Below are 15,873 nucleotides of genomic sequence, written 5' to 3' on the forward strand. Positions count from 1 at the left end.
ATCTTTAGCATACTCAAAAGCCTTTTCGAGGAGACTTTATAATAATAATGTTGATTTTTGGTAAATTGTTCAGCCCTAAATTGCATCAAGTCTCAGGAAGAGCAATCTAGTAATTACCAGGTTTTTATCTTAAATCATTTACAAACAATCAAACTAGTTGTTTAAAAAACAGTGGCAGTAGGTGGATTAATTAATGTTAAGCAATAAAAGGTAATAAACCTTTTAGAAAAAAAATCTAAGCAAAAGACAGCACAATTTGTCATTATGATGTCTATCAAAAGTAAATGGCTGCCGACTGCTCGAGGTTCAGCTAACCTTTTTGAGCTAATTAAGCGAAGTGTCCACCTAGAAAAATGCGGTTTTAGCCAATCTAGGTAACAAATTAAATAGCAGCAGACACCAAGAGAAATCCCAGGCTCTTGCTATTCATCTTTTAGAGATGAAATTGTTGATTCTGACAAAAACAGATGTGACAGCTATGAGTGTGTCTTCTGGCGCTGTCATGTTTATTTTGGTTCAGGGAGTGGAGTTTTATTTATTAGAAGTCCTAAATATGCTCTTAATGTTAAAGGAATAGTGAGATAGGACTAAGAGTTTGGAATGTATTAATTCAAGTAAGAGACAATGTGGAATGTAAGTTTTTGAAATGGTCAAAATGTTTCAAACAACCTTAATGACTCAGGAAAGATTAAAAGGATGTGAATACTAGGGTTGAATCAATTAATCGGACTAATTGTGATTAATCAAAAATTGAAATAATCAACTAATTTAGTAATCAATTATTCATTACCTGGAGTACAAAGACTCTAAAACATGCCTTTAGCTGACAGAGCAACCCACTTAAAGCAGTAATTATATTAAAATCTAAAAAGATTTTACATTTACAATAAAAAAAAACAAACAAAAAAAACGTTTTCTTCTGTCAATATGCTCTATCCAGAACTCAAGTGGAAAAGTTTTAGTTTCACCCGGTTTCCTTTTGTAATAAAATGCTCTTTAAGAAACCTATCTGATTATTAATCGATAAAATAATCGACAGAATAATCAATTTGCAAAATAATTGTTAGTTGCAGCCCTAGTCAATACTACTCTGAAAGCTACTTTCCAAGCTATCTTTAAGGTATTCCGAAAAAAAAACTTAAAGACATATTCAGTCAACAAGGAAAATATCCTTGTGTGTTTTCTTCCTATATCCTGGTGTAAAATAACACAATAAAATAACACACTTGGATTTATACCAGCCTGAGAAAGTTATCACTTTATATTCTTCTGTTTATGCTCTGATAGACAGTACCGTTGCCATTTTAACAGCTTGTGTAGCCTAAAATACCCAGAATCTGTTTATTTTCTGTCCACACATTCCAAGTCCATCGGACTGATTTATCCTGCTGTGTTCAAAATATGTGTGTGTGTGTGTGTGTGTGTGTGTGTGTGTGTGTGGGTTCTAGCATTCTAGCCCTACTTTTCCAACTTTTTCTTCCTCACGACATTGTTAGGAAAAAAAAAAAGGGCTGTTTTCGGATTACGTTTAGGCTTCTACTAATAGGGCATGGGGCCAGGTTTGAAGTCAGGGTTAAGTCATTGAAATTAATGTAAATTCAATGGAAATCAATGTGAATCCCAGTTAGTCCCAGTCGTATGTGGGTGTGTATGAGAGAAAGAAGGATAGAGAATTCGTTCCACATTGTCTAAGTAGATATTATTATTTATTTTATTGGTATGAGAGCATGTTGGAAGGAATTCTTTGTGTTATTAGGTTAGTTGGTGTGGAGTCGAAAGGACACAATGAGAGAAAGCTAATATGAGATTCTAAATGCTAGTTGGAGCAAATTGGTAGAGTAAAATCAGCCATCTGGTTCAATGGTTTGTTAAAAGGTTTGCTTAGATAATGAAAAATAATTTGTGTTTAGAATATTTGCTGGATGCAGAAGGCTTGTAAAATTTGCTTTTCTGTTGGTAGCATTTATGTTAATGTTAAAAAGGAAACGAGAAAAAAAACTACCCGGAGAATTAGGGAGATACACTTGTATAACTGAATGATTGAATGTAGTTTTGTCAAAGGGATTCATTTTAGTTCATTGCTTACAATAATATATTGCTGTAGTTGTAGTTTAACACCAAAAAGCAAAACAAAAAAGCATCATAAAATATAAAAAAGAAATTGGAGAAATGACCCTTTCTGTTCAGGAAAAAGTATTTCTTTTTGTAGGTTTAACGATTTTGTTTTTTATCCGATTCAGTTTTCATCTGCCCTCTGCAGTTTTTCTATGATGATCAGTTTTGTTTTTTCTTTAATTTGTTTCTTGTGTGTTTTTTTTTTTTTTTTTAAGTTAGACTTTACACATTGGAGCCTCATCGCCTCTCTGTCAGACTGAATCAACCTAATTTTTCCCTTGACTTAATCGTAGTGACATTGAGTTTATGTTTACTGATTTCTCATGAGAAGGGAATCGTTTTTTCTTTACTATGACACACAGACTTCCAGATGAGTCAGATGGTGTGCAAATACTCATTTGTATCACACATGAAACTATGCTGTTAAATAGAAAACAGTTGAGTTTTGATTTTATGTCAAGGATTAATGTTTTCTAATGTATTTTATTTAATTACCAGTGATGATAAGTTATTATTTTATATAACTTGAAAATAAAACAGTTTGAAATAAAGTAAATAGATCTGCCAATTAGAATTCACCACTTGCTCAACTTTTCAGGAAGCAGACACCGATGATCAGCAGGGTACACTGACGTACGAGGAGTTCTCTGTCTTCTACAAGATGATGTCTCTAAGAAGGGACCTGTTCCTGCTTATGATGGCATACAGTGACAGAAAGGACCATCTAACTGCAGAGGAGCTTACCAATTTCCTGCACACGGAGCAGAAGGTTAGTAGTTGCCAAGAAGCAATAGAATTTATTTTAATTGATAAAATATTTTTGTTCATTTAGTCTCTTAAATAAAAGAGATTCATTGATATTAGAGAGAAAAAAGATTTCATTTATCTTATTACAACAGAAACACCCCAGTTGTTCTATATAACAGATGTGTCACAGAGCTGCACTTAGTCCATCATAAATATGTTAGCTGTTTATTTACCAGTTTAATATCACTTTGTTCAATAATACTGTTTTTTTCAACAGTGGCTTTATTTCAAAAATTAATTATGTATGTTTAAATTAGAGTCAACCAGGCTTTTGCCCAGTTTTTCTGAAGATGTTTTAACATTTATCTAACAGTTCATGTAATTTCTCTCAGCTCTCAACAGAGCAATCTGTAGTTGGAGCGCTGATGTTTTGTGCAGCATTGAAGCGCATCCTTCTAAGCACATGCAGAGTCAGATACATTTCAGTGGTCAATCCATCATTCACCTGGGCTGTTAGGGGCTTTTGTTGTGTATGGGCTATAAGTTAGGCCATTTGAATCATGATGAGTGTACTTACATAAATTCTTTGGAAATAGTTATGACCAAATTGTAGATGATTGGAGGCTGAAACCTCAATCCTCCCATTCTGTTCAGTGATGGATTTTCCCTTTAAATAAAATTGGCTTCATTTTCCTCACTTTTAAACCATCTGTGATTTCTTTCGAAAAATTTACATTTTTTTCATCAAAGGTGTGTCCTTGTGTAGCTGTTTTTCGGTGTCAATTATACAAATGCTTTGGTGCGGCACAGGAGAGCAAGCAGCACTCAGCAAGATTCAAGTGTACACTTGCACCTAAAGAACCAAGGAGACACCTTTCTTAACTTAAGTGTGCAGACTTTGGACAGAAAGGACAGATGGTTTGAAGTAGGGGTAAAGGAATCCCTTTTTGTTAATAGGGAAAAACCATAACTGAACAGTCAGATCATGGAATTGAAATTATTAAAGCACACTCAAAATGATTCAATGGCCTATCTTAAGGCACATAAACAACCCAGTCTGATTATAGATTATTAGTTTACATACAGTATAGCTTGGAATGTGCTTAGGAGGATGGACCTCCATCCTGCTTGAAAACATTAGCGCCCCAACTACAGATTGGTCTGTTAGAGCCATCAGAACTGACAAAGACCCTGGATAGATGACCAATCAACTTCAGATAGACTAAGCGTACATCTAGTTGCCTCCAAGTTAAGCTTGTTTTGTAATCTAAGTATGTTTTTTTTTCTTCATTTTGTTTCAATATAGATGACCAACGTGACTTCGGAGTATGTTGCGGAAATCGTTGAAAAGTTTGAGGTATCTGATGAAAACAAAGAACGAGGTGTTTTGGGGATAGAAGGTAACTTTCTTGTTAGTTCCTACCTTTCCTGAGATTCTACCTTTTATACACCTACATACTTTAGACTCTTTCTCATCAGCTCCCTATGTTTGGCCTGGGTTTACTAAGCAAGATTGTTGCCAGGTGTTACGCTTCTTTTTACAGATTTAAAATGGAGCATCTATATGGAGCATATATAAAAACACAAACCACTCTTGCAAGTGAGCAGGCGATGTAATTCAAACAAAACGTGTGTACTGTTAGAATAACTTTAAAATTAATGACAGTTCACACATTTGGAATATGATTGGTGAACTACAGGCACTATGTCAAATTGAATCCTGTTTAGTAATTTGAGCTTAAATATATCATTCTTTAAAAAAGATAAAATAAACTAAAACCACAGAATTATGAAAATCAATATATTTATCCAATAAATTTAGGCATAACCTAATGAAAAATACAAGGCAATGCAGAAATGAATAACTTTTCCAAAAATGACCAGTTTATTTAGGGTGTGTTGGTGCCCGTTTAAAGAAACTAATCGTAGAAGCTTTTTAGCCCTAACAAATGAATCTCCTTTAATGAATCTGGAAAAAAAATTATATATATTGAAAATATAAATCATTATAATGTTATTAAGCAACTGATAGGTGACTTCTTCTCTGAACATCATCTAAATAAAAAAAGGATTGTGGTGAAAGAAAATGAGACAATGTTGGGAAACTGATAAAACGAATGAAGACCAACAGTGACTATGTTTGTCTGACTTGACTATTATGTTCCCTGCATCCCAGAGATGGGCACAGTTTCATATGAACTGAGATAAATATTACAGCTGCAGGCACAACAGATTACATCAGTAGGTCTTCTTGAAAAGACATCCAATATTGTACATGTCTTCTCCATAAGGGTGAGATTCACATTATCACTTGTTGAGATTTTATCGTGACTGTCACTGTTTTGAATTAATGGTTTGCATAATTTAACTGTATTTGTCACACAGATGTGTGTCTCCTATTAATTACAAATTATTTTCCTCTTCAAGTCCTAATTTTATTGTGCTTCACTTTTTTGTAAAAAGACCAAAATAGATTCTTGATGTGACAGATTATTATAAATTAAGAGTTTTGCTCTCAAAAGTGGAAAATGAAGATTCTATTCATAGCAAGTGAATGGATGCCTCACCTCTCAATTTACAGGGCTTAGAGTATCAAGTTTAGGTAAGGACTGGTATTAATATCAAGTTGCTAGATAATACAGCTACTGTTCTGAAGTCCATTGTTTTTTGTGCAAATGAATTTTGACAACAAAAGGGAGAACAATACATTGACAGGTGGTCATAATGTTATGCATCAGTACATAGGAAGCTTGACTGGTTGGTTTGGTTTCTAGCTACAGTTACAATTACCATTATCAAATCACTTTTTTTCTGTATTTGGGATAAAATACAGTTGAGGAACGAAGAGAAAAAAATACAGGATTTAACAATGTATGTATTAGTGCTTACAGTTTAGTGTAATTCCATCGGATTTATCTTTTACTGATTTGGATTTTTTTTCTACAGGTTTCACAAGTTTTATGCGTAGTCCGACGTGTGACATTTTCAACCCTTTGCATAATGAAGTGAATCAGGACATGGAGCAGCCTTTGTGTAACTACTTCATCGCCTCCTCTCATAACACATACCTAACCGGGGACCAGCTTCTCTCCCACTCCAAGACTGACATGTATGCCTGGGTGCTGCAGTCTGGCTGCCGCTGTGTGGAAGGTGCGCTTTCATGCATTCATACTATGGCTTTATTAGATAGATAAAAAATAAACATTGGATGGAAATTCTGTCAGAAATGGAAGGATTCCATATGCTTACTGCTCAGTCGGGATATGATTCCTGTTACCTAACCTGCCATTCTACTATGGCTCAGACAGACTTGCACTATTATTTACATGATTATTAACACTCTGCTTTTTCTTACTATGACTAATCAAAATGTTTGCAGTAAAAACAGACCATTTCTATCAGATATTTGTATTTGACTGCTCAACGTTACAACAGAATGCTTCATTTAAATGCTTCAGGATATTCACTGCTATTCAATCCTTTCCAAATTCACTGATGCATTTTAAGATAATAAAAAAGCAAAATCTTTTGCTGTAACTCAAGGTAACGCACATTTTAAATTCTGAAGTTTCACATTACAAATACTAAAATATAATTTCTAAATAATATGAAAACAAATATGAATTTAATGTTCAAAATAAATTTCTAGACATCTTTTTCCCATAGTTGATTGTTGGGATGGACCCGATGGAGAGCCGATGGTGCAGCATGGATATACCCTGACATCCAAAATACCATTCAAGTCTGTCATAGAGACCATCAACAAATATGCCTTCATAAATAACAAGTAAGTCAAAGCTACCTGCTGCTTTTTTTATGTTTTTTAATGTATTTAGTTCTAAATCTGCCCTGAAATCTGTAACTATATTTCTATCTATATTGCATAGCTCTTAGTGAGTATTTTTTCCTACTAATATAAAATGTGAAGTATTTTCCCTACTCTATAAAAAATTATAGTCTCATTTTGAATTGTATTTATAAATTAATACTTTGATTCGAAATTAAAGCTTATTCACAAATGTTTTGATATTGTGTAAAACATATATGTTGCTCAATATTTCTTTTAACCTGCAATTGGATAATAAAATGACTGAAAGGAAAACACTGTCAGAAAAGGAACCTTATCTAGATTTTACAAGAGTAATACATTTCAAGGTACTAGTAATGATGCTTATAGCTTACAGCTAAGAAAAATACAGCTAATAAAAAAAAGGGTGAATACTCAATTCAATTCAATTCAGTTTATTTATATAGCACCAATTCACAACACATGTCATCTCAGGGCACTTTACAGTTCACCAGATCCTACAGTCAAATTGATTAAAAGTTTTCTATCTAAGGAAAACCAGTTGATTGCATCGACTCATTGACTCGGATGCAATCCCTCACACTAAGCATGCTTGTAGCGACAGTGGAGAGGGAAAAAAAATCCCTTTTAACAGGAAGAAACCTCCAGCAGAACCAGGCTCAGTGTGAGCGGCCATCTGCTGAGGCCGACTGGGGTTCAAGGAGACAGAAGCAGAGACACAAAAGGCAGCTGCAAAAGGCGGCCCCGTCCAGGAAACACACAGCCAGGCAGAGATCCGAGCCAGCTCCCATGTCAGAGGATGAAGAGAGCACATCCAGCTAGTCACAGTTAGAGAAACAGGACTACACTGAAAAACAGGCAGATCTCCAACATCTATAAACAAAGGTGTTGATGGCTTGACATGCCTTGACAGCTCTTTTTAAAATGGGAAAACAAAGACAACTAATACAGGGAAACTGTGGTCATATAATGCTGTTTCTATGCACAAAAACAAAAGGTAAAGTGGATAGAAAGAAAAAGGAAGTAATGGATATGCATCAGAGATAACCACAGTATTGAGTAATTGGAACAGTTAAGCTTTTAAGGTTTGTACTCAGAGTTTTAGTACAATTTATATTTCACTTGGAAATCAAGGTCCCAGAGCCTGAAGGAAAGGTGAAAAGGACAGAATCCAAGTTAAATTAAATGTTCTTTATCAATTCTAGAGGGAAGTTCAAGGTATCTAGAAACTCATTCACCAATGCACATAGCACAAAAACCCAAATGCCTGCTTCTATATGTCTAAAAATAAGCATAATACATGTGGTAAGAAGATACAGTGTTAGCAGAACAGACATAATTTCTATATTCTATACATGTTGAGCCTAGTTAATGCTTGATGAGGTCTGCATAACAAAATTACGAAAATGTTACATTCACATCCCCCCACATGTCTGTGGCCTGATTATCAGCGCCTTGCTCCTGGGAATAATTATAACTATGCAGACAGTTCCACACAAAAAACACGGTGTATGAGTGACAGTTCCAACAACATCTATACACATCTTATGAAATGGCCCACTGACATCAATGGAATCGAGAAAAGGAAGACATCATTGTCATTCTTGGTGCTACAAAGAGGCTTTGAAACTGTCTTCAGTTTGTCTCAATTTTGCACTGAACATATGTGATCAATTATAACATACTTTGGGAACAAAGAGATCTGTTATGTTAAATGAACCACATTTAATTGTTTTAACTTTTTACCTGATTTGAGTTATTTTTAATTTTATTTAGATTATCTTGATTTACTCCTTTGGAATTATTTTCTAGTTTATTTAATTTTGGTTTTGGGCAAGATACTGTCAGGATGGGGTAATGGGTGAGTATCAGTAGAGAAGCTGCAGAAAAGTGTGTTAAACTATAACTCTGCTTCCTGATCTACACCCTGAGCTGTCAGGGTTTTTGGAGTACTAATACATTTGGGCAGATTTCAAAATTTAAAAGCACAGTACAAAAAGTGTTTATCCTCCGGTTAGCTTTGCTGACAACTGATCTGATTAGGCCGTCTATGATTCTTTCAGAAAATAAGATGGGGCATCACCCCTCTGTAAGCCAATTTAAGACCTATATTTAAACAACCACATGACATATTTTATTCAGGCATTATTGACCGATTTCATGGCAATACATTTAAGACAATTAAACAGAAATAAATAGGTAAAAAAAAAGGTGGAAGACATATTTTTTAAGAAACTACTATTGTGGGAGTAATTAGTACCTACATCTAAACCATCTGCTGAGCAGTGTGTTGTCTGGCTCCCCTGAGGAGCCGCTGATTGTTTCTGCCGTCCCCAATGGTACCTAAACATAGTTGTGACTGATGCAGTTTCATGATGACATATTTCCAATTTTACTGCTCACTGTTTCTAATCTTGGCTGTAGCTGAGTTATAAAGATGTCTATTTTATACAAACAGACACTATTGGACCATCCATGCTGCCAATTTTTTTTTATAATGTTTTAAATTTGAGATTAAAGTCTTTGTGTTCCAATTTAAATTTTTTAAGTCCATATGAAATATTAATTCTTAGACATGACAATATCCCTATGCTAATAAATACATTTTTATACCGGTAGTTTAAAAACATAGTTTGATACTTGCTAAACTACAATTCTTTGCTACTTTGTTACCTGAGAAATTCAGCAATTTATCTGTGCCCAAAATTGAAAGAATCATACCAAATAAAAATGTAAAAATGCTTTCATAAAGCACCAGCCCAAAGCTTTGGGTAATAGAAACAGTACCGTCTTCCTACATTATTAGATTTGGTATAATAGGGACAGTAGTAGTTAATAACAATGCCCCCAAAATTAAAGATAATATAAAGTACAATACCCCAAAGTTTTATCGTAATATAAACTGCAGTACCCCCCTAAATTACCCCAGAGGATAATATAAACTGTAAACTCTGAAATTCCTCAAAGGTTTCTAGCAAATATTAAATACAGTATATGCATTACCCCACAGACTTGAGCTCCCTTAAACCATACTACTTTCTACCAGGGTCAGTTTAATTGTGAAATTTCCACCCAGATTTTCTGTTTTGCCCTGGTAGACAGGGGGGAATTAGGAAAAATCAGAAAATACCAAATAAATTAAGCTTTGTTAATTAAACATATTTAATAATGCTCACAGGGAGAACGGATGAATAACCTGAACACTCTATCCCTTATTTTCCTCCTCTTTTCGTCTCTCCTGTTGCTTTTTTTCAACAGGAGATCTGGCTAAGGGCTTAACCTCAGTGCTGCATGTTCATATGATTAATAGCCTAAAGGCAACATTAAAGTGTAGTGATTATTCACACAACTCAGTGAACCACATCATGGTTGTGTGGTCAGGTTAAACCGAATGTTTCTCTGTTGATGTAAATGACAGTTGAGTTTATATTGTGCACAGGATTGGAAATGCCTGTTGTGCATATTAGTGGTGTGTGTTGTTTTTACTATCAGAGAAGAAGGTGGAGGGAGTGGGGCCTTGTCCCCCTTGGGGAAGTTTTCAGTCTGACAAATGTGACATTTGAGTTGGGGACAGTCTTCTAAATAAAAACATTACACAAAAGCCAAGCCAATACTCTAAAACATTACATCGACATTTCTAAAAGTGAAAAAACACATTAAATAATATGCCTACACAATGCATATAGCAGATGTAGGAAATCATATTGCTTTATGGCATTTTTTTAATTTCTAATTTTCTTTCTAAGAATTGAAAAATGTTTGTTTAATATTTAAAACTGTGGTTGTGTCCAAACGTTCGCCCTAACACCTATAGTAGACTTTTTAGTGAACTCGGACAGATGTTTCCTACTTAGTTGCTCACCGTTGGTCACGTGACTGCGGTTCCTCGCACTGTTACTGTACCATCTGTGTTCTCTATCGCCCCCCCAAAAAAATCCATGATGCTTTGCGAGGAGATATCTTGAAAAGATTTCTTGGATGTATCTGCTTGTCTAGGGACCGTGGATGCACACTACTTTTCAAGGTGTGTGGTGGGAAATTTTGAGTTCACTACTTTTTCATCCACTAAACATTCAGGCACTCATAAAATGGTGTAGCCCCTATATAGTGTTCTATGTTGGGGTAATGGCAGACGTTTGGACAAATCTCTTAATTATTGATAAGTATTTCAATTTTTAGTCCTTTACTAGCAACCTCCATGTTACTTTTTATCTTTCTTGTAGATATCCAGTGATCCTGTCCATTGAGAACCACTGTAACATCCAGCAGCAGAAAAAGATTGCACAGTACCTACGGGAAATATTTGGAGACAAACTAGACGTGGGAGATGTGCTGAGCAGAGACTCCAAAACATTACCCAGTCCACACAGCCTGCAAGGAAAGATCCTCATCAAAGTAAGAATACATTAGTGGATAGTTAAATGCATCAGGAACTATTCTGTTTTTTAATGATCAAACTCGTGAACTTGTTGAGAACTGTGCTTCTGAATCTGTGAAAGAAAGCATCTATTTCCACCCTCCCTCTGTAGTTTTTTTGAACAATTACAAAGAAGAGAGAAGAATATCTCATCTGTCAACATTTTCTGTAATGTGCATTAGTAAGAAAGGAATATGATCAGAAGCATGCAGCTGCTAATTATTTCCTACTTTATGAGGAGACGAAGAGAATGGAAGTAGGTCATTTCATTAATCATAAATGCTAGGGAAGTAGAAAGTTCTGGAATAAGTTATTCCAGAGACAGACATTTGGTTTAAAAATGTTGTATCCTATGCACTGAAAGTACAGCCTAATTGGTGGCTCATTTGCAGCTGTTAACTTTTTCAAATATTGACCATTTTAGCACTGGAGAAAATCTTCCAAATTATACATTCTAAATGTATTTCGTGTGAAAACATAAAACTACAAATTCATATAATTTTTCTTCTTACATGCAAAATTTGTTACACATTTCATTAAAGGAAAGCAACTAGATAAGTGCGAGAGAAAACAAAGACTCTAAATGTTTTGTGCTGGTTTGACTGATGCAGCAATTGGGCTGTTTGTGTTTTATATTTTTATACATATAAGATGTTGGATTAAATAGCTTTTATAAAAGCACTGTTATTTTTGTTTGAGGACGTTTGGATCTGAACCATGCAGAAGAATGCTTATGCCCATGAAACCTCTTTGGTCACTTGCTTTTTGTTATATGTTAAAATACAATCTCCCTTTTCTTTTTACCTAATGATCAAAGATTAAGACTTTCATGTGATTTTCTGAGGTTGTCTTAAGAGTTTAATTCAGTATAACTTTCTGTGAGACTTTTCAAGTTTATTTTTCCCTTTCCAGGTTTTGTACCTTGCAATAGCATTATATTGTGAACAGATGAGAAATATAAGAAACAAAAAACAAATTGGAAGTTTTAAACCTAAAATCACCTTCAGTCATATTATAAAAAGAGGGAAAAAAATCTGTTGACCAGATGGATAATCTAATTGCAACGTTTTTTTAAACCTGTTTTCCAGGTTTTGGCTAATAGCTCTTTGGAAGTCAGCCTGTCTTCTTTCATCCTCCAACTGATCAAATTTATTAAAGTTTTGGTTTTTGCTGACAACAAGACAAGGTCCAATGCTTAATTCCTGGGCATATCAGAGTTTGACAAAGAGGTAATACCTCACAGGCATCTGCTGCAGCTACATTCCTGCTTTCACTGGGTTTAATATTGAAAAGAGTGTAAATGCTATGGTACTAGCACAGGTCTGTTAGATCAGCAGTATCTAATGCACATTTGTTTCGAATACAGTATAACATTTAAAGGATGGTTAAACTTGATTAATGCTTGATGTGTCTGCCCGGCTAAATTATGTGTTTTTTTATTAAATGTTCCTCAATGTGATGTCTGCACGGCACGGATAGGATTCCTGCACCTCACACCTAGGAAAATTTGTAACTACATGGGAAAAAGATGGTGCACGAGCAACAGCTCCAACCTGTGAAGGTTCACAAATATAAACTTATAGTAGAATCTTGTGATTTAGCTTATGAATATTACCACGACCAAAAGACTAAAAACTCTTTGAAAGAAATGACTGTCACTCTTGGATTTCACAAAGATGGTTTGAAATTAGAAAACAGCTGTGTTGACTACTTCCTTATTTAGTTTATGTAAGCTTGCAGTTTGTACTTTACACGTCTCCCTGGAGCTGGCCAGAATATTAAGGTAAAAGTGGAAAAACCACATGGAGTATAAAAGCTGCAGATGTTGTGTCCATGTGGAGCGTACGTATGTCAGACATAAACCAAGCTTTAGGGATCCTAATGCAAAACATTATGGAGTACTATGATTGGAGCACTGATTGAATATCTTCAAATACCGTAGATTAGTACTTGAGCATCAAACCTTGTTTTCATTGGTATCTTTCATTAATGATGTTAAATTAATTAAAACACTTGTATTTTTAGAGACAACTGTTAACAGATTGCCTAGTATTCCAATTTAAATAAGATATCTTAAGCAGATTTTTACTTTTGTGAAGACAAACCCAGATCTTCAATTTGGTTTTTAGGGGTCTAGTTGCAGTGCAGCTGAAAGGTCAATGTATCCAAGGTTAGAAGATTGACAAACATGAAAAAGCAATCGACTGAAGTGATACTGAGTGAAAAGCCAGTTAAAACGTCCTTCAGAAAGCCGTAAAAAATAATGACTGCGACTGAAAGTTCGGTAGGAGAAAATTGGGACCAGACAGTCTCAATTGGCAACACTTAGAATGTTGCAGCTTCTTGTTTGCTTTTACATCACATAAAGAAGTGTTAAAGTTGCTGAGAGTCAAAATCCACAAACCCTTTAGCCTTTAATCCTTTCAGCACTGTAGGCCATCTACTGTTTAGTTTTACTGCTTTTACATTGAATAAATGCTCACTAATGACAGATTTAAGTTGAAGGTTTTTCTGTTCATGAGAAAACATTTTTGAATTACAAAAATATTCAGTGGTAGAGTTTTACTCATATAATAGCACAAGTAAAGAATCAGCTTCCTGCAAGCTCATTTGTTCATCAAACAATATTGTTGGGAGGGTCTGCTGTACCTGAAAAGATTACTGAGGGTAGTGCTCTGATTAGGAAGTAGCATGATTAGTATCATTAGCAGTAGTTTTTTTTTTTTGTTTTGAAAGGACTGCCACTTCCAAGCCTCACAGGCTTATCTCTGTTTAGCACTTGGAGCAAACAGAAGACCAGGCAGGTGCTCAGGGCGATAAACAGTGTGACATGTTTGACATACCTATACTAAAGAAAAACCAAGCACAGTTACTGTAAGAAAATAAAACAGATCTTGCTTTTCCACCATAAAACACCAAAACATTCAGATTAACAAAAGCGTCTAAGAAGTATTAAATAAATGTATTTATCTGTTATGTGAAGGTTTGCATAATAGGATCCCTGGCCTTGTCCTCTTCTACTCAGATTTCTTTGGAAAAAGAAATTAATTCTAAAAAAAAAAAACTGTTACTGCTTCTTATTTTTCTACTTGCCTCTGTTTGACAGCCCTTCACCTCTCTTACTTGCCCTGTCAATCATCAGACCAGAGACAACACAGCAGTGAAGAAAAAGATTTAATATAAGGTTTTTCAAAGAGACATATTTAGAAAGAGGGTGGATAGACTGTTTGTGGAAGTGGTTGAAAACTGGGAGGGGCTGCATTTTTTTTATTAGAGAAAGATGCGTGAAAATTAATGACTCCCACTCACACTTTAAGAATGGCTCACTGATGGGCTTTCAATCCTTCAGAAGAGCTTCTGAGGGAGTTTCACTGGCATTCTGCAGATGCATGTGTTTTTATGAGTGAGAGTTATGTAACCCCTTGAGTGGCTAAATGTGGGACGAACTGTTCAGACTTTCCAGAGTTTAGGTAAAAGCTTCAGAAACACTTGTGTCACTCTTAAATATGTCAGAGCACAAAAATGTTGATATCCCACTAAGGTAACCTAAATAATTACAACTAAGCTTTTTTTAATGATGATTTTCTTTTCTAAGAGGAAAATCATTCAAATCAGCAGTTATAATTTTCCCACTTGTCAAATAATTAATTGATTAAGAAAAAAACAAATTTTTGGCTGAATTTCCGTGCTACACCTACACCTTAATACTGCAAGAAGAGTATTTATTTTATTAATATTGAGATGGCAAACCTCTTCACTAATCAAGTGTAGGCTTCAAATAAACACAGGTTAACTTTAATAAGACTACAGTGAAACCTGTGTACGAACTTCTATATCCTAAATGGGCGCACAATCCTGTCTAAATAGGCAACAAATCATCACCTGATTCAAAGAAATTTACAGGATATTAGAAAAAAAATCGCTGACATCTGATGGTCTACACAGGGTTACAAAGCCCTTTTATGTTGACTCCAGTGAAGCACAGTGAGAGACATGAATCATAAATGGAGAAAATGGGACAATGGTGCAACCATCCCGGAGTGGCTGACTCACAAAAATCCCTTCCAGAGCTCAGCCATTGCTAATCTAGAAAGCCCATATAAACAAAAGCTTATAACAAAATACTTAGCAATGTAGTCCTCAGTCAGTTAAAACAGCATCTATGCAACAAACAACAATGGGGACTTTAAACAACTAAGGCCAAAACAGTTAGGGAAAATATTCAAGGAACTGTGTTTAAAATGTTGGATGGGCCGTGTCCTTTCACATCTAGTGACTAACAGCAGCAGCTGCAGCATTAGTAGATCATACTGACAGTCAAATGAGGGGATGAGTTGACTGTTTTATGGGGCTATATGCTCTTCCTTCTGCATGGATAGAAATGAGATACTTAATTCAACCTGGTTGTCTTCTACAGGCAACACATAAAGGAAGTATCTGCACTAACTTTACTATTAAAAGGGATCAAATGCACATTTTTCACTCTTCTGTCATGTTATCTTTTCACCATCCAGGGTAAGCGCCTGCCCGCCTATCTGTCTGCGGATGCTGAGGAGGGGGAAGTGTCTGATGATGACAGTGCTGACGAAATTGAAGAGGACTTCAAACTCAAAAGCAGTAATGTAAGCTACAAGAACATGACTCTACACTTTATGTGATTAGATAAATGCATGTTACCCTCAACTCATCTTTAAAGTTATGTTTTGGACATAATTATTTTGTATGTGTTTAAGACTTTCTTGTTAAGTAGATCTAACAAAATTATGCAATGCAAATATGAATGTAC

General features: G+C 35.1%; 1 protein-coding gene across 1 annotated transcript in view; it reads left to right on the top strand.

Moving 5' to 3' along the window:
* Positions 1-2,709: 2,709 nt before the first annotated feature.
* Positions 2,710-15,873, top strand: part of plch1 (phospholipase C eta 1) — a 31,484-nt gene continuing 18,320 nt past the window's right edge. Inside the window, exons 1-6 of the mRNA XM_015372936.1 lie at positions 2,710-2,884; positions 4,169-4,262; positions 5,809-6,012; positions 6,529-6,649; positions 10,894-11,065; positions 15,602-15,709. Of these exons, the coding sequence (XP_015228422.1) occupies positions 2,777-2,884; positions 4,169-4,262; positions 5,809-6,012; positions 6,529-6,649; positions 10,894-11,065; positions 15,602-15,709 (807 nt within the window). The 5' untranslated portion in view covers positions 2,710-2,776. The remainder of the gene's footprint in view (positions 2,885-4,168; positions 4,263-5,808; positions 6,013-6,528; positions 6,650-10,893; positions 11,066-15,601; positions 15,710-15,873) is intronic.

Source organism: Cyprinodon variegatus, unplaced genomic scaffold (assembly GCF_000732505.1).
Source record: "Cyprinodon variegatus isolate N-32 unplaced genomic scaffold, C_variegatus-1.0 Scaffold4, whole genome shotgun sequence".
Classification (NCBI taxonomy): domain Eukaryota; kingdom Metazoa; phylum Chordata; class Actinopteri; order Cyprinodontiformes; family Cyprinodontidae; genus Cyprinodon; species Cyprinodon variegatus.